The 25,935-nt window shown below is 45.8% G+C and overlaps 1 protein-coding gene across 3 annotated transcripts; it reads left to right on the top strand.

Moving 5' to 3' along the window:
• The first annotated feature begins 1,789 nt into the window (after positions 1-1,789).
• USP20 (ubiquitin specific peptidase 20) lies at positions 1,790-25,035 on the top strand. 3 transcript variants are annotated; one of them, XM_069770550.1, is made up of 25 exons: positions 1,790-1,828; positions 4,324-4,438; positions 4,837-4,890; positions 5,588-5,650; positions 5,798-5,929; positions 6,524-6,620; positions 6,811-6,880; positions 7,470-7,583; positions 8,737-8,815; positions 10,165-10,606; positions 11,544-11,681; positions 12,958-13,070; positions 13,522-13,694; positions 14,183-14,277; positions 14,830-14,863; positions 15,310-15,355; positions 15,632-15,812; positions 16,296-16,422; positions 16,535-16,704; positions 17,349-17,430; positions 17,808-17,916; positions 18,295-18,397; positions 18,666-18,737; positions 19,695-19,879; positions 22,997-25,035. In XM_069770550.1, the coding sequence occupies exons 2-24, from the start codon at positions 4,358-4,360 to the stop codon at positions 19,853-19,855; spliced, it is 2,736 nt and encodes a 911-aa protein (XP_069626651.1). In that variant the 5' UTR covers positions 1,790-1,828; positions 4,324-4,357; the 3' UTR covers positions 19,856-19,879; positions 22,997-25,035. The 3 variants fall into 3 exon arrangements, with proteins under 3 accessions (XP_069626651.1, XP_069626650.1, XP_069626652.1); XM_069770549.1 differs by lacking the exon at positions 22,997-25,035 and having other exon boundaries at positions 19,695-21,862; XM_069770551.1 differs by lacking the exons at positions 4,837-4,890; positions 22,997-25,035 and having other exon boundaries at positions 19,695-21,862.
• The last annotated feature ends 900 nt before the right edge of the window (positions 25,036-25,935 follow it).

A 25,935-nucleotide genomic window follows, 5' to 3' on the forward strand; every position in this document is an offset into this window, starting at 1 on the left:
CCCCTCTTCCGTGCCCTCCCGGGGCCACGAAGTCTCTTTCCCGATGAGATCCCGTGTCAGTCACGAGGGTCGCTTTGTTTACCCTCGTCCCGGCAGAGCGACCTCCGCCCTGCGCGGCGGTGCCTGTCGGGGATGCCGAAGAGAAAAGGTGCTTTCGGAAGGCGCTTGTCACGGCTTCATGTTTTCAAACCCGTCCTTTCCCCCAGGACGTGGCTCCTCCACGCCCGGCTGCACCGCGTCGAGCTGGTGCCAGACCCCGTCCCCCCTCCCGATAACCGGAGCAGGGGACGCCGTGTCCCCGCCGCCGGGCCGTGCTGCCGGGGTTCCCCCCCTCCAGCAAGCACCGACCGCAGCAGACGAAGGGCGGGGGGCGCCGTTAAGGGCTGACTGTGCTCGGGGACTGAGCTCCGACCGCTCGGGGAGCTGTCGGGAACGGCCTCCCCGGGGCTCGCAGGGGCAGCGTCGCCGCCCGCCTCCTCCCCGCCCCGCCGCGGCCCGGCCCCCGCCCCTTCCCTCCCCTTCCCTCCCTCCCCCGGCCTGCGCGGCGCCCGCCGCTCCGCCGCCGCCGCCGCCGCCGCCGCCGCCTCCCCGCGCTGCTCGGGGCGCCGCGGCCCTTCCCCGCGCCGGGCCGCAGGGCGCGGCCTACCCGGCGGCCCGGCCTGAGGCGCAGCCCCGCGGCGGGGCGGGGGGCGGCGGCGCCCCGAGCATCCCCCCGCAGGTGAGAGAGGGCCGGGGGCGGCGGCGGGGCCGGGGAGCGGGGGGGCGGTTGGGCCTCGGGCCGGGGCCCGTCCCGGCCTCTCCGCCTCGGTGTTGTGGGGAGGGCGGCCGGGCCGGGCATGATGCAGCAGCAGCAGCAGCAGCGGTCGGAGGGGGCTCCGGCCCGGCCTCCCCCCACCCCGCCCCACCGCCGCCCCGAGATCCCGCGGTGCCCGGGCAGCGGGGGGTGGGCCCTGCAGCCCCCCAGGGCCTGGTGCCTTCCCTGGGGCGACAGCGGCCTCTGCGCTCCCGCGACCCTCGGAGTGGGACCCTGCGGGGCGGCCGGTGACTGGTCCTGCCCGAATCCAGCGGCGTGCAGGTGTATTTATATTCAGCTTCACTCACGCTTCACAGCTGTAGCGTCTGTTAGGAGAGGACCTGTGGTTTGGGGGTCCGCTGCGCTTCAGGAGCAACATAGCGGGGTGAGGGGAGAGTTCCCGAAGGTGTTTTTTTTTCTTAAAAGCTAAATCTCTAGGTGTGCCGTCGTGTTGTGCCCTCCAGTAATAAATCTGTGTTAATACCTGGTCTCCTTTGCCTGTTCTACATAAAACGCCTGGCTTTCCAATACGTGATGTGGTGCAAATGTCGAGCTAAGAGTCAGAAGTGCCTGGTTTCTGGTTCATCCTTGTCAGCTAGGCAGTTCAGTAAATATTTCTTTCTTCAGGATCTCAAGTATAAAATGTCACCAAGAACAACTGCAGATACTCCTTTTGTCTTGGTAGGTTATGCAAGATGAGCGAGCAGACCTGGTAGTTGTTTTGCAGATGAGCAGTGCTAGGATTTCTTTTATTCATACAAATGGTTACTCTGCAGACAGTGAATCTGCACGTATCTGAAATTCTTGACAGCTGGCTCTAGCTTTGGTACAAAACCACACAGTTGTTTTAAGCAAAAAACCCAAAAACCAAAACCCCGAGAAACGTGTTACTGTAGAAGGCAGAGACAGCAGGTTTGGCAGCAATTTAAGCAACTGAAAGTAGGTTGCAGTTACCGTGGAATTGTTCTGACATGTTCGTATACTGTTCTTCTACAGTGGTGCTTGAGAAAGACAGGCTGAAGGACTTGTTTTAAGGTAACTTCTTTTCCCATCATACACAGTACATTTTGACAAGCACAGTTAAGCTTTCTGGCAGTGTTTTTATTAAATTTCTAGTTTCCTGAGCAGCATTTGAGAGCTGTGTTGCCAGCTAAAGCTCTTAGGGCAGAGTCATGGGCAGGTGGGGATTGAATACTTCCTTCTGAACAGTTACGACTCAAACCTTTTCTGATGCATTTAGTCAGGGCTGAGAGGCGAAAATGAGGTCTTCCCTCTTTTGTTCAAAAAGGGAAGCCCTAGGTGGGAAGATCAGCATCCCAGTGCCGGAAAGTTTAGAGGCGTGGTTTTAATTTTGAGTAGAGGAGTGGTGCCAGGGAATGCACTAAAACCATCTACATCCACAAGACTGTACTTAACGTACGTGCTCCAAAACTGGTTCCCAGTTAGCTGAAGCTGGTGAAGATGAAGGGGTCTGGAGTTAATTTTAAAACAGTATTTTGTTCATTAGGTTTTCTGGGAAGCTTCTTCTGGGAAAGGGATAAGAAATCGAGGAAGGTGAACTAGCAAACATTGCATTGATACTTGTTTTTAATTGGACCATCTGATGCATTTGGGAAAAGGGGCTGGTTTTGATGAAGGGACTCAGAGCCTGAAAGTGTCCCAGTTTTATGTGTTAGTCAAAGATAGTGCAGTCTTGTCACTTGTGTTTTAAATCAACATATGTTACATGATACTATTTTGCTTCTCTGTGAAGCTGCATGAATTTGCTCAGTTGTTTGTTAAGCATCTCTTCACAGGTTACTGAGAGACTGGTTACAACCGCTGTTGTGTTTTCTGGCATGCAAATATGATTTCTTCTCCCTCCAGTTTTGCTTTGCTCCTCCAGTTCAGTTTATTCAGTTCCAAAGACTGCTACAAAAACATTGTTATAGAATTATCCTTGAGGTTTGTCTTCTGCCAAGGCAAGGTGCTAGGCAAGCTTTTCCTCTCCCAAGATAAGTGTTGCTGATATGGTATTTGTTTATCTTTTTTTTGGTTTTTTCCTTTTCTCCCCACTGTCAGTGATTCAGACCAGATAACACTGGGAGTTCTTTCAAATGTCCTCAAAATGTGAAAACAACAGAGGGTAGCAACCATGCTGCTGGAGTCATTAACTTAATCAGAATTTTCCACTTCTTTTTTATAATGATGTGGGCTTTTCATATCTGCTTTGTTTACAGCCAATAGTAATATTTTGGATTCTGATCTGTGTTGTTAATATCACTTCTGTTTTTTCTTTAACAGCCGCAAGTGAGGTTACTTAAACTATGTAAACTATGCTTAAGAAACACAAACTCTTCTCATCTCTCTTTTGTAGCTGCATGTTACTGAGACATGTTCGAAGTCTTTTACACAACCGTGGACCACCATGAAATTGTTTATTGTGCTCGTAAGCATGCAGCTATGAAATCCTCTGTACTTGCAGTGCTTGGATGTACGAGCTGGGTGGAACAGTGTTGTTACATTTTGTACAGTCTTTGAGAGTTATGTGGCTCATATTGTTGAAAATCTACCTATCAAATGGTAAATTCCTCAGAGACTGAAGACTGGTTATCAGTGTTACAGATCATTTAAGTCTAATTCCCTCTTGCCCAGCTTCATTTACAACAGTAATCATATTTTTAATGTTTGATAAAGTAGTATAATAACTAGACGTTAGATTTAGATCAGCACAGTATGGATAGCATGAAGCCCCTAGACACCATATACTAACTACTTGTGTCTTGGGCTGCAGCGCCCTTTCACTTTTAATCTAAGTTTCATGCAACCAAGCTACTTAGATTTGTATCTCTTCATGCTGTGTGTGTGTGTTCAGCAAGAGGAATTCAGTTCAGATCACCACGTTTGTTTTCCCACCCTACCTGCTGAGCTAGCACAGAACACCCAATTTCTAGGGGGGAAAGCGTGACTTATCAGTCTAGTCAGGTTCATGGAGTATTCATGGTAGACAAGACCAGTTAAGTTATGTATGTAAAGCATGTATGAGTTAATGGCAGGTTTTATTTATTGCCATAGGACTCTGCATCATTCAGAGATGCTACATGATCCAGACAGTCTGGGAATTTAAGAACAGGGTGGTCAGTGGGTCACTGTACTGCTGTTTTCATTTTGAGGCTACAGCAAATCCATCCCCATACCTGAAACCGAGTTGGCAGCTGTGCTGCTGAAGCTAGGCCTGTCTATTGACCACCTCCCTACATTTCTGAATGCACATTCCTCGTTGTACAGATTATTAGCTTTATTCATGTGTTTCCTTCTCCTCCCCATTGCCTTGCTTGCTTACCTTCGAAACCACAATGCAGCCGCTCAACAACAGGTCAGAACTGTGCTAGCTAATAAGACTGAGTCCAGATTTAGATTTGTTTTGATCTCTGAACCTTAAAGATGGGTATTGTAATCTCTAATACACAAAACATGCTAATTTATCTTCTTACAATCTGTGAGAACAAATCTGACATGTAGCTGAAAGGAAGTATCCTTTCTTGTCCTAGGAAAACACCCCCTTGCAGGTGAGCGTTGGTGAAAATGGGGGATACAAGAGACATCTGTCCTCACCTGGATTCCATAGGAGAGGTGACCAGGGATGATCTGCTGCTCAAATCCAAGGTACAGGGTCTTCTAGTTCTCAGTCCTTTCTTTTCCCTTTTAGCTATTGTGCATGGGTTTGCATGCTTGCTTTTTGAAGAAAATGTTGCCTGTCTCCATAGAGGAGAGGCAGAAACTCTTCTTCTAATGCTGATGTACCCTGCACATGTTCCATAAAGTAAGCCTTTGTCGACCCCATCTGATCTATTTCTTACTGTCATTTTATCCTGCTCAAATGTATCACTTAGCTAAAACGCTGCAAAGCGTATATTTAATTGGAAGTGTGGTATTAAGAAATGAAATACTGTGAGCTGCAGGTTGGCAAGGCCTGTCTTACAGAGAAGTTTCCCACTTTTGAAGGACTAGGTTGCTTAAAAACCAAACAAGCAAACAAACCTTCTTTTATCATGAATATGCAGGGAACTTGCCAGTCTTGTGGAGCTGTGGGACCAAATCTCTGGGCTTGTCTTCAGGTAAAAATGGCTTGCTATTTGTGTGCATGATATAGTGGGACTTTGCTTTAATATAATTTAAAAAAAAAAAGTATTGTACTGAAAAGAAAAAAAAAAGCAGAAAGCAAAGAGGGCATTCACAGTAGAACTATCCACCATTTTTTGATGGTTTCCAAGGAAAAGACTCCCTAGATTAAAGGCTAATGCTGTCAGAATATGCCAAGATGTAACAGTTTACTCCTCATAGGTGATTGCCCCCGGTAGTCCCAACAGGAATGAATAAAATGCCCAGCATTGACTGTCAGCTGGGTCCTGCCTCTGCTGGCAACTGTGAAGGGAGGCTGCAAGTGTGAGACCTCAAAAGACGTTGCTCAGGGTAGCGAGGTGGAAAGGAATGACAAGGGGCATGCGGGCAGGCAGGGCCAGTTTATTTTTACACTGGAATGCCCAGACATTTCGAGACTGCTCAGATGAGCTGCCCATTGGAGCAATTGCCTTGGAATGGAGCCTTTATGTGGGTGCAAACGTGGTTCCAGGTTTTCTTTCTTAAACAATTCCAATTTTCTGTCTTATTCTGGGCCCTGAATAAAAAGCAGGTTAGAAAACTGGCAAGATCAATTCTGAATTTGCAGCTGCTGGTGGGACTGGAGTTGCAGACTGTTTTATGAAGAGTCTAATTTGTTGTGCCCATTGTACTTTTGCTCTTTTCTCTCACTAGATTGGTTGTCCTTATGTTGGTTGTGGGGAGTCCTTTGCTGACCACAGCACACTTCATGCACAGGTGAGCTTTTCTCTGTTGTCTATCTTAAGACAGATAGAATTGGATTTTTCCCATTATCTAATCCTCCTCTACCCTGTTCTAGTAGTCCAGTGCTTCAACTTGAGCCAGCTGTCAAATGAGATTCATTACTTCACCTTTTATTTTTAGGCCAAAAAGCACAACCTGACGGTGAATCTGACCACTTTCCGTGTCTGGTGTTATGCTTGTGAAAAGGAGGTGTTCTTGGACCAGCGGCTGGCAACGCACGCACAGTCACCACCAGTGAAGTTCACTGAACCGGTGGGTCTGTGTCACAACGTGGCAGGGTTGAACGTTTGGCAGGGTTTTTGTTTACCTGTTTCAAAATTAGCCAAGAGGTTTCCGCTATTGTCCCAGTTTTGCTGTGAACATTTTGCACATTCTTTCACTGAATGTAGCTACCTGTAGCCAGAGGACCAATAACCTTGCCTTACAGGATCTCCCACCAGGAAGACTTCTGGATGACTTCACTATCCATTCTGACTTTATTTTTAACCTTTCCTGGCCTCTTCCGTGGGGCATATGTTTCTGGGAGGAACCACAACAGCTGTCACATCTTCATTTTCAATGCATGGCCCATGGAAATTTTAGCTGTCAGACCAGAAACACATGTACTTGTGACACTGCTGCATATTCCTGATGCCTCTCTTATCATGTGTACTGGAAGCAGTAATGGTACTATTTCCACTCCCTTCTTGCATTAGTGAGAAGGGTAGGCAGTGCAACTGGTTCTTCTCTCTCCAGTGTGCTTTATTTTTAAAGGCTGGCTTGATTTATGTGTAAGATAGTATCTCTCACAACTCGTCTTTTAGAGGAGGCCTCTCACTGATGCTTATTTTTCTGTCTTTAATCTAGGATTCTCCATTGCCTGCTCACCCTTTGAAAGCTGTTCCAATTGCAGTGGCTGATGAAGGCGAATCTGAATCAGAGGATGACGATTTGAAACCAAGAGGTAACTCTGCATCGAGCTGATGAAAGTGCTGTGAGGGTAACTCTGCAATCTGTAGGACCTGCACTGAGAGGTTCCTAGGAGCAGAGCGTGGAGACTGCCTAGAAAGGGCTGAATTCCCTCTCCTTTGGGGAGAAATGTAGAAAGCAGCACATCTGGAAAGTGTTTCATGCCTCTCTTGTTTGTGCTTTAGGCCTTACTGGAATGAAAAATCTTGGGAACTCCTGCTACATGAATGCAGCACTTCAGGCTCTCTCTAACTGGTAGGCATTAGGGCCTTTCAGTAGAGTCTTTACTAGACTTCACTAAATATTGAAAGTGGTGCCTCTGCTCTGAGACCTTCATGAGCCTTGCAAAGAGAAATCAGCCAGGCTAGGTGCAGAAAAATTTAAGTGTTTGTTTAGGGCAACAGAAATTTTACAGCAGTAAACTGAGTGAATAGCCAACTTGTGGCTACATACAAGACTCATGTTTAGATGAGTGCTTGAAGTAAAACTTCATCATTTCTGTTGTGACAGAAATACATTTATCGCATGGGAAGGCATGTCACATCTCTCTATTCCCCCCAGTGATATAATTCTAAGAACCCATATCCTAAAATATTTTCTAGCCATCATGCTGAGAACTAATTCCAGGATTTCTTCTATGTACCGGGAACAGATTCAGATCAGCCTTTTTCATTTGTTTGAAGTTAGGAGTCAAGTCTGCATCTGGAATCACTTCTTCCCTTGATTTAAAAACAGTATCTTAAGCATGCTTTTGAAAGGGCATGCATTTAAGTTTTGATAAACCCTTAAGTAGAAGCAGAGGAGAAATTTCTGTGCACTGAATTTTTCTCTTTTTTTCTTGTAGCCCACCTCTCACACAGTTTTTTCTCGAGTGTGGTGGACTGGTCCGTACAGATAAGAAACCAGCACTGTGCAAAAGTTACCAGAAGTTGGTGTCTGAGGTTTGGCATAAGAAACGGTGAGTGGTCACTCCCTAATCTAATCTGGGTCACTTCCTAATCTAATCTGGACAGGTTTCATAGTTATGTTAGTTCTTGAGTCTGACATCAGCAAAGAGGAAATTAGATCTTCAGAGATAAGTGCATTGTCTAAGGCAGGCAGTTCGAACGTCACATAGATGGGTATGCGAGGATTCCCCCATATCTAGGAGATCCTGTATCCTGCTACTAGTGATAAAATGGGCATGTTGATGTCAGTGAAAAGAATACATTCTTAATGTTATAACTTTAAAAAGGAAGAGATTTTTTTTTTTTATATAGCTTCCCTGTTGGCAATGAAGAAAAAATGATGGAGTAAGGGAATATTCTTGGCCATTTCTGAGTATTTTGCATGGACTGACCAGCACTTAATTGCACTGCTATTGATTAGCAGAGGGATTGACGATTTGGATGGAAAAAATGATACAGAGATTTTTACTGAAGACAGTGGAAAATGCAGGTGACATTTTGGGAAATGTTTGCTATTGGTTCAAATTCTAGACCAGTTCAAAGGACAGTGTAAAATAATGCAGCTCTGTTTAAATCTGAAGATGTCTGCTCTGTGCAATTAATTGAAAAAAATCAAACTAGGAATTTAAATGGCATTGCATGTTTGTTTCATGTTAGTTGTCAACAAGGGATATGTAAGATACAGAGCAAAAGTGACCTGTGTCTTTCTGGAAGAGAAGGCTGTAGACTTTGAAACAATATAATATCATCTTAATATTGGTTTTGATTTACCTCATTTACTGGGTGGTCAGCCCACCCAGATTTTGAGACAGACATGGTGCTGCAAAATCAAACCAAGTAGCTAATTGCAAAACCCTGCTCTGGAAAGAATCACTTGAGACAATTCAAAGTGTGGACAGAGCTTTAAGTTAAATATGCTCTAGGGAAGGGTCTCTCTGGAAGCATAGACTGAAATGATTGCGAGATGTTTTCTGTCTCTTAATTTGTATGTCATCCAGCAAATAGAGAAATATATGCCCAGGCTTTGCAGGTGCATGATTACCTTCTGTCCTCGTTAACTAGTTACCACACCCTGTTCTATGGCTTATTAGACAAACTGGCTCCAGGCCTGATAAGCAAACTAACTTCTTTTTTTTTTTTTTTTTTTTCTTCATATCTAAACAGCCCGAGTTATGTTGTTCCAAGCAGTCTATCCCATGGAATTAAACTCGTCAACCCCATGTTCCGAGGCTATGCACAGCAGGTGGGGGGGCCTCAACAAAAACATGCCATTATTCCAAAGATGGTGGGATTTTTCTTCCTGCAGCGGTGGTGTTTGTGTTCAGAAGGAAGAGCTTGAGCTCAGGGGTCATTCCCATTTTGTGTCAGTATTAGTGGTCTGATAGAGCACTTGGGTGGGATTTAGGAGACCTGGGTTCTCTTCCAGGCTCTGCCTCTGGCTTGCTGATACCAAATCAGTGCATTTTCACGTGTCAGCTTTCTCACCTCTGAAATTATGATGGTCACCTCCTTTATAAAGGGCTTTGAGATCTATTGATACATGTTATATGAGAGTCAGGTATTATTTAGTCACGTCAGAGCTGAGAAACCTGGATAAATCTGTACTAAAAAGTTAAAGATATGAATGTTCTATGTTCTTTTTCTGGGCAATTACAGCAAACAATCTTCTTTAAAGCTAGTAACCTTTTTTTTTTCTTTGAAGTTTTTATCAACGTATCTCTTGTGTTTGTTCTTTAGAAAAAATGTAAACATCAAACTATGATTAGAAAATTTACAAGAGAAGTGACAGTACATCGAAACTGTGATACTGACAGGAAATCAAAACAGAGGATAAAAATAATGATTAATGAAATAACTTCTATATTTATCTTTGATGTGAAGTATGTTGGATTGGAAAACTCTCAGCTGTAAAGAGATAAAAGTTGAAAGGAAGACAGAGCAGGCTAAAAGCCAAACTTCCATAAAATAACAGAAACATCATAATTAACTTTCTGGAGTTGTCAAAATACCAAGACGGTTTTCAGCAGGTCCTTTGAAGCCAATGTATCAGCTCTTTTACCATGTATTATGAATGTAGGAGCTTGCACCTAGACTGAATTAGTCTTTGGCTTCTGGTTCCATTCCCTACTTATTAAAGATTTTAATCTGCCCTCTCTAAGAGAGGGATTGCCATGAGCAGAAGTGAGTGTTCATGAAACTTGTTTGTGGATAGGAGTCTATTCTCTATGGCCTGCTGTCTTCATTACATTTCTCCTTGTCGCTTACCTCTTATCAGTGGTAAACCTGTGATAAATAAGCTCATGGTTTGCATGCTGCAGCTGCTGTCTGGCTTTTCAGTGTCTTTCAGCTGAAGATGTTCAGATAAAAATTGGGCCTTTTATCATTTAGGAGTTAAAACATTTATGTAGCAGACAGGCTTCTTGGTACATTGCCACAGTACTCTCTCTGTGTAGGGTCTATTTGCATTGCAGAGGTGGCTAACCTTTGTGGGCAGCATTGAAAGAGGCTGAGAATGGAGCCATCTCCTCTTTTGCTCCTCTCATTTCCCTGTTTCTGGATGGATACTAACATGGCATTACTCCTGGTTTTCAGGACACTCAGGAGTTCCTGCGGTGTCTGATGGATCAGCTTCATGAAGAACTGAAGGAACCAATTGTTGCAGAGACGAGGGATTTGGATACCAGTGACCAGGACGACAAGCGAGATGGTGACCGAAGTCCTTCGGAGGATGAGTTCCTCTCCTGTGACTCAAGCAGTGACAGGGGTGAAGGAGATGGTCAAAGTCGGACCACAGGGGGCATGGGCAGCAGCTCCCTGGCAGAGACGGAGTTGTTGATCCAGGATGAAGCAGGGAGAGGGATCTCCGAGAAAGAGAGGATGAAGGACAGAAAGTTCTCCTGTGGCCATCGGCGCAGCAACTCAGAGCAGGTGGATGAGGATGCAGATGTTGATACTACTATGATGCCAGTTGATGGTAGAGCCTCACCTGAGATGCTGCCAGCTCCCCGTCCTGCCAGCCCGTGTAGGACACCAGGTATACACCTCTTCCAGTAGTGTTATTTGTGAGAAGACATGTTGTCATCCTACACAGGGACAGTGTTGCATTGCAGTGGCAAACAACACAGTGTGAGTGTTCCTTCTATGGTTTTCAAGAGATCTTGCCTTCAAGCTTTTCCTCAGTGTCCCTGGCAGTAGTTCTGCCTTTGTGCACAATTGCTTCTGTAAGAAAATGTAATACGTGAGCCAGAGAGGTGCTTAGCCAGGCTAACATGCTATGGATCTGAGTAAAGACTATGTCCTGAAGGCAGTGATAGCTGCCTCTGCCAAACCTGCAAACGCTGTATTTGTGCCTTTTCCTAATTTAAGAAAAAGGGTTTTTATGTGCATGTTGCTTTATCTGATAGCCTGGCCTGGGGAAATACTAGCTGTGGAAAAGGCATGAAAGAAGGTATTTGTTAATGTTGGACTGTGGGCTTTGTGGAGAGAAAAGGGAGAGGCACAGTTTGTGTATTTCTATGTCTTAGGGAAAAGAAAAGAGCAGCAGTTAAGACGTAGGTGTGGAGTCACCTCAAACTGAACATATACGATCTTTCAACACTTCTTTATGTAAGAGTCTTACTCTGCCAACTGGCACTGAAGACAGCAATGCTGTTTATGTGGATTAGGGATACAGGAGCAAGCTGTAAAACCTAATTAGTCATAAGCGTGAAAAATGGTGGGTTGGTTTTTTTATATGTAATTATTAGCTGTTCAGTGTAGCTCTCCTGTAGTGTGCACTCCTATCCATGCACTGAGGGAGCTGTATCTGCCAACCTGTACAAGCAGGACAGTTAATAGACACTGAACTGTGTGTATTGGGAAAGATGCTGTGCTGGAACAACAGAGCTGGGCTGACACTGACTGCAACAGGATTGCCTTTCATAACTGGGGTTTTCACCAGTGCTCTTCTCCCTCTCCATTTTCCCAAACAGAACCTGACAATGATGCCTACGTGCGCTGCTCCTCACGCCCCTGCAGTCCAGTCCATCATGAAATGCACTCCAAACTCTCTAGCAGTCCTCCTCGCTCTAGTCCTGCCAGGCTTGGACCTTCCTACGTACTCAAGAAAGGTAATACAAAGAGCATATGATGGGATGCAGAGGGGACCATGTAGAGGAGGAGGGGTTCATTTACAGAAGAGAGAAGGAATCCATCATGATTCTTGATTAACAGTTGTAAGAAGTGCTAATTTCCCTGGACATCAGTGCCTTCTTAAAATAGCACTAGGCAAAGACTACAGTAAACTTGCAGGTAAAGTCAAGCTCTGGGCACAAGAGATGTTCTAGTATGCTCTTGTATTGGAGCCTGAAATGATATCCATGTCTGCATCTGCATGCTGTGTTTGTTATTAATAAAATGGCTATGACGTCCCAGGCACAAGCTCTGTCCCTTTAGGGGAGCATGGAGATGCGTAAACATTTGTCTGCCAGACTTGACTTTCATAGCATGTGGGCCAAAGAACTGTAAGATGATGTTACCGAGAGAGAGCTTCCTGCCTCTTAGACATCTTGGGCTCACAATAATAGAATTAAGGCTGCAGATGTCAATCCAGTGCTGGGAGCATTGTTAGGCTTCAGAGTAGAGCCTGGCTTCTGTCGTTAATCAAACTGGTCTCTTCATCCCAAGCAAGTAGCAAATTGAAATCCTTCAGCATTGCATAGTCTGCAAACACAATGGCATGTGCTCATACCACTGTCCCTACAGCTGTTCAATAATGGCATCCTTTCCTCAACTGTGTTCCAGCCCCTTGGCTGAGGTCAGCACAGCCACAGATGTTCTGGCCGGATAAAAAGCACTCTGTCTCCATGCACGTGTGTGTGGGGAAGAGGGTTCGTTATTAAACAAAACTGTGTGTTTGGCCAGTTCCTGCTGTGGAGAGTCCTCTCCAGTGCAAGAGACCTGGGAAATGCATGGTAAATGCAGAGGGAGAAAAAAAAAAGGACAAAGTACACAGGCAGGTCACGGGGGAGAGGGAGTAAAGTGTAAAGCTTAGAGCAAAATGTTGCAAGACCTCAGAAAAGCAGGGACTGTCTGTGGCAGGGCCAGGCTTCTAAACATGTAGTAAGAGTATGGAAACAGGATTTCCAGTAAGCCAATTTCTGCCTGCTGAGAGCTGGCATGTTTGTGTTGGTTCACTTGGCTACCTCCCCCTTTCTAGTACCATGCGAAGCAGCAGTGTTCTTATGTCAGTTTACAATGGGCTCCACTGTCTCACTGGCACGCAAGTGGCGTCTGAACATGCAGGGCAGCACTTGTCCTATGTTCTTGTGCGGCTGCATGACTCTACTGAGACAGGAGTCTGGGAAGGAGTTGCTACATGATGGGGCTTCCTTGTCTGTCTTTCAGCCCAGATGCAGGCTTCTGGGAAAAAGAAGAAAGAACTTCGTTATCGCAGTGTGATTTCTGACATCTTCGATGGCTCCATTCTCAGCCTGGTACAGTGCCTCACCTGCGACAGAGTGAGTCTCCTGGTGGCTGTCAGCCAAAGAGCACACAGTCTTCTAGCTTGTAGATCTCTTCTTAGGAAATGGCACTTGTATTTCCAAACACTGTGGGATGCAGTAGGCCTGCTAAAGTGACAGTAGTGGATGGTGGGGGAGGTGTGAGAAACCTGCCATGTCAAGAAGTCGTATTTTTCTGTAGAGTTCTGTTTGCTTATCTGTGTACTGAGTTAGCCTAGCAATATCGCATTCATATCAGAAAACTGATTCCAGTGCTACAAAAACCATGACAAAAGTCATCCTGCTGACAGCAGTGAAGAATAATTAGCCAGAGCGAGCTGCTCTTACTTGCCAGCTCAGGTTTCTAGCCTAGACAAAATCGAAACAGTGATAAAAGGTGATGAAGGTCAGGTCCCAGCTCCATTACATGCACAGGAAACCCAGACCTCTTCCTCTTGGATATTTCCAGGTTTCTACGACAGTGGAGACATTCCAGGACCTGTCACTCCCAATCCCAGGGAAGGAGGACTTGGCCAAGCTGCACTCTGCCATCTACCAAAATGTGCCAGCTAAGACAGGGGCATGTGGGGACAACTATGCCTCACAAGGCTGGATTGCTTTCATCATGGAGTATATCCGGAGGTGTGTTCCCTATGCAGGGCCTCTTATTTCTGGGGTTTGCCCTGCAGTGCTGAAAGGCAGCTATCCCTAACAAGTGGTGTTTACAGCAGAAGGTCAGTTGTAACCATTCCTTGGACAACAGTATGTGGTACCTCACAGGTCTTTGAGCCTTTTCATGTAAACCAGTTGCTACTGTTCCTCTAGTTCTGTTATACACCTTGAGATCTCTTGTGCAGTTGATAATCCCTCACTTACTCCTGCCTTTAGCTCAGTCTTGCACTCCAGAGCAAATTAATTCCTGGTGTCATTTTCCAAATCGTTTCCAGTTTGAGCAACCGCAGCAGGAACATCAGCTGAGAGAAATCATGCTTTCCCTGCTTCTCTGGGATGTGTGATGAGCTTAGGACCTACAACTGGAAGGAAACCCATCATCCATTTGGGGTTTTGTATGCCAAAGCATCCAGCTATTTTATGTATAACTCTTCCTCTTAATCCCCTCTCTTCTGCAGATTTGTGGTGTCCTGTATCCCTAGCTGGTTTTGGGGTCCTGTTGTGACGCTGGAGGATTGTCTTGCTGCCTTTTTTGCAGCAGATGAGTTGAAGGGTGAGTTTTCTTCGGTGGGGTCTGACAGCACGAAACAAGGAAAACCGCATGGAGGAGTATTTCTTACGCATTTTGGAGGCGGATTAAACCTCCTGGAAAGCCTGCCTCAGTGTTTCACTTACAGACTGGCGGTACCAAAACTTGGCAGTTCAGCATCTCTGAGCAGAAGTGAGTTTTCCCACCTGCTCAGGGGTGAGAAATCTGGGTGAGAGTGTCCTCAGTGAGGAGCAGATGTAGCTGTTCGTTGGTTATGAATGCTATGGCTCCTTAGCCACCTTAGTTTCTTTGCTTTCTCCATCGACTCCTTAAGCTCTAGAGGACTCAAACAATTTGCTGTATTCACTTGTGTTGGTGGGCAATTGCATACTTTTCTACTAGTTGATTGCATTCTTTTCTTGCCTACACTTACTGTGAGAAGTGTTTTGATCTCTTCTCACCCTGGCTTCCCCAAGAGGTTGCTTAACTTTGTTTCTCTGCACTGGATGGAAATGTAGCCATATTGGTGTTGTGTGCTGAGTAACTGCATAATGGCTTTCTTCTCTTTGTCTACAGGGGACAACATGTACAGTTGTGAACGGTGTAAAAAGTAAGTTTGCATTGTCTGTATTCTGTTGTATTTCTGGAACTTTATTTCTCTGTACTGCTATCAAACATTTTGCTATGCTTTCTGCCTGGACATTTCTTCTGCTGAGTGCCATGTAAAATCTGCCTTGCCTTATATTAGAGTTCCGGTCTTGAGAGGTCACTGATCGCAGATAGGAAAAGTGCTGGCTATGGGGGGGGAAAGAAAGGGAGAAGGATATGAACAGCGGGGTGGCTTGGCAGTAATGGAGCTATTGCATTAGAAAGAAGAGGCGTGACAAACTGCTTATGCCATGCTTCATTTGGGAAGGATGCTGTAAAGAGCCTGAATTTGTTGCTGCCAGAATTCAGGATTTGTCTTGGATTTCAAAGCGAGCAAGACCCAGCCTTGCCTTTTGGCATCCCTTTGCTTTAGAGATTTCTCACAGCTAGTTTCTTTTTCTCCCTCAGATTGCGGAATGGAGTAAAGTACTGCAAAGTCCTCCGGCTACCAGAGGTGAGTAGAAGCACCTTGTTTCCTCATTTTCTTTTAGCAGCCACTGAGGAGGTAAGGAGGCTAGAGGTAGAACAGAAATAGCAGTTTGTTTTGGTGGCAAAGAAGTCCTGTATCTAGACCAGAAGAGACTTCCCCATTCTAAGCTGATGAGCCAGCAGCATTCATGACTAACAGGCGAAGAACTCTTGCAAAGATCGGATGCACAGAGATGTGCTATTTTATCAGAATACCCACGACAAAAGCGTGCTTTGGTGTTCTCTGTCTTTGGTCTTTTAGATTCTTTGCATCCACTTGAAACGGTTCCGGCATGAGGTGATGTATTCCTTCAAGATCAACAGTCATGTCTCTTTCCCCTTGGAAGGGCTGGATCTGCGACCTTTTCTAGCCAAGGAGTGTGTCTCCCAGATCACCACCTATGATCTCCTGTCAGTCATCTGTCACCATGGCACAGCAGGCAGTAAGTCCTTCTTCCGTGAGTACAGGCAGAGGTGAACAGGAATGAGATGAGCACGAGCAAAGCAGAAGTGCATTCCAGGACTAGCCAACACTTCTTCTGGGATGAAGTGCAGTGTAAGGCCTGCCCCCTCCATTCCCAGGCTTCCTCAGCCTCTGCCCTTTGAAAAGTGAACAGAGCAGCTTCTGACAGATCCCCTGCAGCTATTTCAGCCTGGCCACTGGGTTGGCTCAACCCTTTCCCAATGTTCAGTCTCTCTGGAGGCCCTTTCCAAGAAAGGCAAATCAGCGTGACAGTGCCAGGCTCCCCTGCTCCTGCAAAGCTTGCCTGAACAGGAATTAAGCCTTTTTTTTTTTTTTTTTTTTTTTCTGTCTCTCTCTCCATTCTCTGCCAGCAGCTAATCCTGTTTGTGCTGCTGACATTATCCCAGGCCTGACTTTTGTCTGCACTCCAAATCCCAGCAGTGTCATGTTTTCTTTGTTACAGGTGGGCATTATATAGCCTACTGCCAGAATGTGATCAATGGCCAGTGGTATGAGTTTGATGACCAGTATGTCACTGAAGTCCATGAGACCGTGGTACAGAATGCAGAAGCCTACGTCTTGTTCTACAGGTGAGCTGTGCCCTGCATGCAGCAGTCCCTTGCTGGTTGGAGAATACCTAGAAATGCATTTAGTAAACCAAGTTTTCAGGAATAGATTAATTTTCTTCTTTCCCTACTTAAGGAAGAGCAGTGAAGAAGCTGTGCGAGAGCGTCAGAAAGTTGTGTCCCTTGCCAGCATGAAGGAGCACAGTTTACTGCAGTTCTACATCTCTCGAGAGTGGCTCAATAAATTCAACACCTTTGCCGAGCCTGGTCCCATCACCAATCACACCTTTCTCTGCTCTCATGGAGGTAAGGCAGTGTTGCTGGACCTGGGAATAGCAACTCTCAGCTGTACCTTTATGCTTCCTGGTGCATTAACAAATGCAGAAAAAAAACTCTAGCAGTCATCCTGATACAGTGTCTACTGCGGTATGATCTGCTTCTCTGGCAGAAACTCCAGCCCACTCAGGGAGAGATGAGACAATTACCCCATTGTCCTGCTGGTCAGAGGCCCAGAGGGATGTGTAGTGCTACGAAACAACAGTTTTCCGTTATCTCTTTGTTTTGAAAAACAAACCTGTAGAAAGCAGATAAGACAGGATTTATCCGTGTTACCCTATCAGCAAGGTTGGCCTTCAGTGTTTGTTTGGAGAATGGAGCACGCGCTACTTAAGAGAGCTGATAGCACGTTTTACTATTCTGCTTCTTCATCTGTCATGCTGGGGAGCCCTCGTGTTTATGAATCTCCAATTGGAAATGAAGCACTTTCTAATCAAGTGAGGCCATGAATTGAGAAACCACAATTAATGAACTCTTGCCTGTCTTCCATTAGCAGAGGAAGCAGATTCTGGAATTGGGGAGTTTTCAGCAAGGGAGATTGGGCTTTTTTTGTGTCTTTACCCAGCAATAATGAGTCCCCTGGTTAACTGTCCCTCTTTGCCTTTCCTCCATAGGGATCCCTCCTAATAAATATCACTACATCGATGACCTGGTTGTGATTCTGCCCCAGAACGTGTGGGAGTATCTCTACAACAGGTGAATATGGCCATTTAATTCTTCTTTCCAATGAGTTTTGGTTTTGTTTCACGCCTTGGGCGGTGCCCAAGACATAATCCCTTGGCAGGGCACCTTAAAGGTATGCAGTCTTAGTGCGGACTGGAAAAGACTTGTATTTGCAGAGCCTCCTAATTTAAACCAAAATGAGCTATATCAATGCATTGTCCCAGAGCAATATCGTGACCCTCACTGTGTTGAGTAAAGGCAGTACTCTCCATTCAGAAAACAGCTGCAGATGCCTCTCCTTCACCAGCATCTGTAGTAGTATAAAAATCCATCTCTGTAGGATGCAGGGCTGGGAAGCATTTCCATTCTCCCGCAGTTCTCTATTCCCCTCCCTCTCTTCCTGTGCTCAGGTTTGGGGGTGGCCCTGCTGTGAACCATCTGTACGTGTGCTCGATTTGCCAAGTGGAGATTGAAGCACTTGCCAAACGCAGGAGAATCGAAATCGACACCTTCATCAAGGTTCGTATGGGAAGCACCTGGAAGCAACAGCAAAGGGCAGAGGTGGGAAATGGAGACCTGTCACAGACAGTTAGTGGGAAACTCTTGCCCCTGTTTTCCAGAACATGATTGGCTGGGAGATTGATCTTGGGGTTCCCCAGTGCTAGCAGCACGGGGAGGAGCAGCTTGAACACGATAATGCTGTGCATGGCTGCATGCAGACACAAAGTTTGAAACCATCCTAGTCTGTTGCCTGCTCTAGTGAGGAAGGTGGTGGAATTACATGGGGATCTTCTGAAGAACGGCAAAGCTGCCTTACAGTTAACGGAAGGGGCTCCCCCAGATCTCAGGAGTGACTAAATCCTTCCTGCACGTCTCTGTTCTCCTCTGCTTTCCCAGCTGAACAAGGCTTTCCAGGCAGAGGAGTCTCCAAGCGTCATCTACTGTATCAGCATGCAGTGGTTCCGTGAGTGGGAAGCCTTTGTCAAGGGGAAGGATAATGGTAAGAAGCCAGAGACCTCTGGAGCCTGTTGGGGGTGAGAGGTGGATGGAAACAAGTCTATCTATCATCTGCTAGGTCCTCAGTGAGCACTGCACCTGACTGGTATGACTTGAGGCTGAACAGAGTTCAGACACCAGCCACTCACACTGCCTGCAGGTCCCCAAGGGCAGAGCAGAAATAACAAGAGAACTAGCTTGGGAGATAAGCTGAATCTGGCGGCAATGTGGAAAACAGAATAGTTCTTGACATGACTGTTCTCCTCTTACAGAGCCTCCTGGACCAATTGACAACAGCAAGATTGCACTCACGAAAGCAGGTGGCCACGTGCAAGTTAAGCAGGGTAAGACTTGTGCTTGCTGTCTTGTAGTGTTCCTAAAAGGAGAATGTTCCACTGGATCTAGCTGTCCATAGTGAAGTGGTCACAGAGCGAGATGGTGTTGCAGAGGATGACAGTTCTGCTGATGTGACTGGTTATAGTGAAGCCTGCAGCCCCCCATCTCCTGCTGTTTCTGTTCCCCAGACCCCTTCCACCGTTCCCCTTTGCCACCCTTTGTGTTGTAGCTTTGATCTTGTGTTGCTCGTGACCTGGTCTTTCCTCAGCATCTGCTGTGGTCCAGCTTGTGAAATAACATTGCTTGTGCTGTCCTCGCTGGGCTCTCCTGCCAAGCAGATAAAGATTATGTTTGCATCTCAGTTACCTCTCAAAGCAACCCTTTCTGCTTTTCTCCTCCTCTGTAACCTTTACGGCAAAAAGTTCTTTGCTTTCCCTGCTTTGACCGCCTTGAGTTGCCCCTCCCAGGACAGCGTGGAGGGGGGTTTTTAGTCTCTCCCAGGCAGTGCAACCCCAACTGCCTGGGACTGCTGCGTGGAGGCCCCTGGGTCTCAGAGCTCATCGTTGCTGTGTATGAGAAGGGGTCAGGTAGGCCCTGGTATTACGGGCTGTTGCTGCTCAGTTCCTCTCGGGGAAAGGAAGAAATGACTGCAGCAGGACCCCACAGCCGTCGGCGACACGGCCGTGGAGCCCCGGTGGCTTCTAGCAGCAGGCGGCACTGCGGAGGGCTGGTGGCCACCGCTGTGGCTACAGCTGCGGCTATCGCTGTGCAGAGCAGAGCTGCCAGCGGGGTGGGGGCTCCGGTGGGTCTGGACCCTGCAGCTGTAGGAACCACTCGTGCCTCGCTGTTCCTGGGGGTGAGCCTGTGCGGGGGGAGGCGGTTGGAGAGGATGGCCTTGCGCTGCGGTGCGCCAGCCCTTTCCCTCCAAGAGCTGCACGTCTGATCACTGCTGTTGTGCTTTTCAGGTGCTGACTATGGGCAGATTTCTGAGGAGACGTGGATTTATTTAAGCACGCTGTATGGAGGGGGCCCTGAGATTGCCATCAGGCAGAATGTGGCCCAGGTCCAAGAATTGGAAAACCTACATGGGGAGCAGAAGATTGAAGCAGAGACACGGGCTGTGTGATCTGTGCAGGATGGGGCAGGGAAGGTATGGCACAGATACATCCGTGTGGGGATGGAAGGCTGGGGAATGCTGAGGAGTCAAACCTTCCGTTGTCTGGTACTCGAAGGTGCGTGCAGGTCCCACCACCACTTCTGGGGAAGGCAGGTTTTCTCTCCCGTTCTTTCGTGTGACTTTGAATATAGGGGTGGTGCTGAGCAAAACTGGGAGAAAATCAGCTTCTGTGTAATTCATCTCTGGATAATGCCGTGGTAGGAGACTGCAGCCAAACTTCACTAGGACATGTTTTGACCCAGACCCTCTCCCTTTTGTTTGCTTACAAGAAACCGGCACTCCCAGCTTGCCCCCAGTGAACTGAGTTTCTCTGCTCCTTTGCAGGTTTTGCTTTTGGCACTTCTTTTTAACTCAAATGTATAAAGATAATGAAACATTATTTATGTTTCCAGCGGGCAGTGTTGCAACTAGAGAAACCTGTTATCTGAAGCTGATTAAAGCCACAAGGTCTCCCAGTAGTTTTGTGCTGGTGATGCACAGCTGTCACAACTTCCTTGTTTTGCTTTTTATCCAATTCTTGCAAATCAGTTGCAGTCAATTAAGAAATTTTGAAAGAGGCCATTTCTTTCTCCCCTAGCCCCTAAAGCCACACCTTCACAGTCCTGCAGAATTTTTTTCTCCTTGTATCTGATTTCATGCATTCGGCACGTTTTCAGAGAGCAAAGCTGGAAGATGAGTCCTCCTTCCCAATGGCTTCCCACTGTACTCTTTCTGCGGAAGCTCCCGGTAGCTTTGTAGCTGTGGGATGCAGCCTTCCAGGTGGTTAACTCACAGGGGTGGTACACAAACAGCTTAAACTTAGAGCTGTTAACGGGCAGGTTTTGTTGGAGTGCGACACAGGACAACTCTGACGTAAGCTTTAGGACTTGGTTCATAACCCCATTCTTGGACTGACCCCGCTGTAGGCCTGGATCTGTCCCCACGTCTGGCACGAGAAGCAAAGGGAGTGTGAAGGATGAGAAGGAGGAGCCCGTTTGTTCGCCCAGAGCCTATTCAGATGGGTCACCCTCAGACAGGGCGATAATTCAGTGCTGGGGAAGGGGCCTGGCTGAGCTGGCCCCTGGCTGTTGAAGCAGTTTTTTAGGAATGAGCTGCTTTCTGCAAACAAGCCCCTACCTGTGTACTGAGGTCATTCCAGCTTCTCAACACAGATGTCGTTTGTGTATACAGTGGCTCATTTAATGAACAGAAATAACTTGCTCCCCAATCTACTGCCACTAATGCAGCCAAGGAGCATCCGCTAGCAGGCAGTGGAGAGAGGAACAAAGACAAAAAAGGCTAAACACTACTTTTCTTAGCAGGGCTATTCTTAAAAGTTCTTCATTCATCTCGTAAGCCAGAAAGGCAATAGTGAAATCGTTTAAGTGTGTGAGTGCAATTTAATGGAAGCAGAGCAAGGCAGGGGTGGCTTCTCATGGGCTGAGGAACCTGAATGATTCCACAGCATCGAGTCTGGCCTTGGTGGTACCAGGCTCAGCATGGGGCTGGGACCTCTTGAGCGCCTCACGGGGCGGCGGGGGGAGGCTGCTCTTTGACTTACTTAGCATTAGAAAGTGGGAAAGGGTGTAGGACAGGAGAATTTCAAAAGAAAAATGTGGCCTTCAGATTTTTTTTAGACCAAATGTTTGCTGCAAACAGCAACTTCTTACTTTAAAAAGTGTCTATGAATTGTTCAGCATGTTAATTTTACTATCCTGTTTATTGGACGCTTGTATATACCTAGCCAGGCCCAAGGGGAGGTCAGAGAATGAGCCACTGTTCGGATTTCTCATTGTTCTAAGCTGTTGTTGTTAGCCACTGCAGCTGCCTTCCAATCTGCTGCAGAGCCTGTAGGGCTGCATGTCTGTGTTGTCCGTGCTGTTCAGAGGATGCTGTACAGATTGTAATACACTCCTGTGCTTAAGTGTTATACTTTGTGCTGAAAATGTGTTACAATAAATACATGTGCATTCAACACATTGCTGACTGCTGCCTGCCTTGTGTGGCGAGAGGGTTTGACAGCTTACAGACTGTTAATGAAGAAAAAAAATTTTTAAAAATTTAAAAATCCAAACTTCCTGCTGCCAAGAAGCCTTGCAGTAACAGACCCTTCTGAGCAGCAGCGAGCTTTGGTAGCCCAAGTCCACTAAATCATATTGCGCTCGTTCAGAGGAGGGCGCCTGCTCCTTTCAGTCTCTGCTTACAAAGACTTCCTCTTCATGTTTCATTTACCCCATTTCAGCTGAGTTTGTCTCAGAAATCCCATGTTGTCTGGAAGTGTGTGCTATTCATGACCATCACTGCTATGAAAGTAACTTGCAAGGGAAGTTGCTGAAGTTTCATTGAGCTGTTCTGGATTTCTAGAGGAGAGTTTTCTGTTGCTCTGTTGCGTGGCTAAAATGTCCTTACTGATATAATCCACTTCTCCGCTCACACTTACGTGAAAGCAGCTTTGCTACCGAGGCCCCAGGAAACACCGTGCTCTTGCCAGCCTGTTACCATGTTCTGCCACTGTGAATTAATAAGAGTTGCTGAACACGGCAGGCGATGAGTGCTGCCTGAGGCTGAGGGGCTGGAGGACGAGCACAGTTCTCTGCCAGAGCGGTGAATGACACTGTGTTAGCTGAAGCCTGAAATATCTGAATAAATAGAGCTTGGGTTGGGTTAGTAAGAGCATGCAGCTTGCTCTTTAGCAACTTGAAATCAACCGTCAAAACTTGCATCTCACAAACAAACCCATCACCTCAGCAACTGCAGAACAGCCCAAAACGTTCCAGGAGACATTAACGAACCCCCTCCCCTAGGGAGGGGATTATTCAGTGTCTAGACAAACAGCTCTAGTGCTGCTCTGGCAAAACCATAATTGTACTTTTTGTTACCCTCTGTCCATTAAAACACTCAAAGCTTAGTTCTCCATCTATATTCCATTTGAAATCTGAGTGCAGCACTGCTTTTCTCTGACTCCTGCAGTAGGCAGCTACGGTATTTCTGAGCACACGTCTCGGACACAGCTAGCTTTGGGACCCCTGGCCAATATAAACTACATTTCATGGCTGAACTCTTTTATCAGTTCTTTTTGCAAATCACTTCATTTTCCCCTTATTTTATCAGGTTCCTTACTGATTGCAAGGAAGGGCAGATGAAAGGACTGTTCATGCATTGGACTGATGGAGCCAACCTCAGTATTTAGATTATCTGCTCCCTCCCCCCAGTCTTCTGGGAGTACTGGGGAGTTCCGTTTACATGTGCTGCTCCTCTTCCACTGACTTCTCTCATGCCCAGACTACGGCCTCATGAACAGACAGATCATTTGGATGCAGCTGAGCTGTGATGCACAGATGACAAGTACTCCGCCGTATCTGCCCCACGCCCTCACCTTGTGATGCGTGCGTCACCTCTCAGCCCACGGAAAGGGGAATTAGCTCTTCCTCCGGTGATGCAGGGCCCGTGTACTGCACCCGTTCCCCACAGCTTCACCTTCACTGGCGCGCGTGGCCACAGCCTTTGATGGTGCCAGTGGCACATCTCCACCCTCCTCGATGGCCAAAGTACACAACAGCATCTGACATAGTCAGTGACGCAGCCAGCACATGTAAAGCTCATTGTATTTTCTTCCCAGTTACTGCTCAGCTCGGCTTCAGTTTTCAGCCTTCACTCACTCATTTGGTTGTGCTGTTTCTATTTAAAGTTAGCAATGCTAATACTGCGTAAGATAAATCAAAGTTACAGCCAGACCAACACCCCCTCCTATTCATTATTTCCCCAAAATGCAAAGATTAGCAGACTGTTTCATAAACAGTACTGATTTGTCCTGAATTGACAGGGATGTTAATTAGTGCGGGCAAAGAACTGAAACAGTTTAAAAAAATCTGACCTTAGAAAAAAAATAAATCTCTCTATAGCTGCTTCAAATGAAATTATCAGCCAGATGTCACCTGCTATGAGCTGTACAACTGCAAATCGTCATGGCTCCTCGACGAGGCTATTTCCAATGAACTGGACTAATGGGTAACGGAGAAGCTGTCCAGAAGCTAGTCAGGGTTTTTCTCTCAGCTAGAGACACACACACACACTGTTCACCAACACTGCATATTAAAATGGAACTGTAAATATCCTCACCCAGACTTACAGATATGCATCTGGCTTTCAGATTATTCAATGAAGGGAAACATGACTGTATTCCACACAGCTGCATGTTCACACACGCATGCGCAAATGCATGATTTGCTAGGTTTGCAACAGCTTTAGTTTTAATATAATAAACAATCAGTATCAAAAACATTTGCCAAGACTTCCAGATAAACCAAAGCGTGCACTATGGGCATTACAAGGTACAGCTCTGTTAGAGGAAATACCTTCCCCAAGCTTCCAGTTCTTGTGGCCTCCTACTGAAGTAAAAAAAAAAAAAAAAAAAAAAAAAAAAAAAGCAGCAAGATCCACCTGTCTTTCCCAAGTACACCAACAACTCCAACCAGCACAGTGCATTTTTCTTTCTCCTCAGATGACCAAATGAAAACAAAACAAAACAAACCCCAACCACTTCAGTTTCTCTTCAGTGCCAGCTGGAAAGGTAAAATTTTGATAAAATTGTGCCTCAAAGTGACCTGATAGGAATTAACTATGTGGGACAGTCACTCGAAGGTACAGGCGGAGCCAAATTAATACTTCAAATACCTGAAAATTCCAGTATGAAACAATATGAAATAAAAAAACAAAACAAAAAAGCAAGTACCATGAGTAAGAGTATGTCAGCAGCAGCTAGACACAAGCACCCCACTGGAACAGGCTGTTTCTGCTTATTTGTTGTAAATTTTATAGCTGGAAGTGAAACCAAAATCCATTCCATAGTCAAGGAGAATAATGAGAAGTAAGAGGGCAGCTTAGGGGAGTTTCAGGCTATAATATTTTATCTGGCTGAAACAGTAAGTCACAGCTAAATTCCCGTTCTCAACTTGAAATGCTTGTGGTAAGGCAGAAAGCTCACTGGAGAGCAATGGCTAGAATACCTCAGCAAATCAGAGACGCCCCAGCAAAGAGGCATAGCCTTTTTTATTGGGAAAGAGAAGCGACAAAACCATTTTTCTTCTTCTCTGGATGATCAAAAGGGTCCAGTGAAACTGTATTTCTGGAAGTAAATGTTTATTTAAATATGTGGATGACTTTCTTTTCATTGTTACAAGGTCAATATTCGCTTTCAAATGGAAGCACTTTATTTGGTTGAATTCTGTCTCCAGAAATGAATGGGCAACACCAGAACCTTTTACATTGGCAATGAAATCACAACACTGAGATGCCACCAAAATCTAGAGATCAGTGCTCAAACACACATACACACACATATACAAATAAAAAAGTGCTCAACATCATCATGTTAAAATAGAATTTGGCTTCTTTTAGGTCTTTTGACACTTCAGGCAGGAAAACAAAAAACGAAGAACAATATGCATCAAACTAAATGAACTTCCGAAAAATACTCAGCATTAAACACAACTTTCAGTATCAGTAAATATGTTTCTTCTCTATTTACAGGTGTTAAGAAAGGGCATTAGAGACTTTTGCTGGGGATAATGAGATTTTATAGGATGTACAGTCCACACTTCTGGGCAAGATTAGTAAATTCAAGCAGAGTTTTTATAAACCAGTCACATATTTAGTCCTTCAGATTTTGCAAAAGGTAAATTCTACAAAAATTACTCATTCGTTACCCTGAATAAAGGCAGCAGAATAAACATGTGTAGGCTACAATACATGACTATCACTATTTTTTTTCTTGCAGTAAGTTTTAAGATCTGGGCTTTTGGGAATTAGTTGCCAAGTTTATAAAAACTCCATACATGGTCTTTTAATAAAACTTCTGAAGAAATCAGTCAGCTAAAGCTAATGCTCCTTCTAAAGCGCTATTTAGCAACACAGACATTGCAATTGTTCAAATGTTCCACAGAGGCTGACAATAATATACTGTCCACCTAGATTAAATATATAAAAGCAAACTTTTATCTAATTTTTACATAGATGGCACAACAATAGGTGAAAATGAATTATTCTAGCTG

The sequence above is a fragment of the Haliaeetus albicilla genome, chromosome 26, assembly GCF_947461875.1.
Source record: "Haliaeetus albicilla chromosome 26, bHalAlb1.1, whole genome shotgun sequence".
Lineage (NCBI taxonomy): Eukaryota > Metazoa > Chordata > Aves > Accipitriformes > Accipitridae > Haliaeetus > Haliaeetus albicilla.

What these genes read in the sequence shown, in the direction of transcription:
- USP20 (XM_069770550.1), top strand. Translation starts at nt 4,358, where the DNA reads ATGGGGGATACAAGAGACATCTGTCCTCACCTGGATTCCATAGGAGAG. An exon ending in CAGTGAAGTTCACTGAACCG is followed by an intron (nt 5,930 to 6,523) that starts GTGGGTCTGTGT and finishes TCTTTAATCTAG; the next exon opens with GATTCTCCATTGCCTGCTCA. An exon ending in AAGTCCTCCGGCTACCAGAG is followed by an intron (nt 15,356 to 15,631) that starts GTGAGTAGAAGC and finishes TTGGTCTTTTAG; the next exon opens with ATTCTTTGCATCCACTTGAA.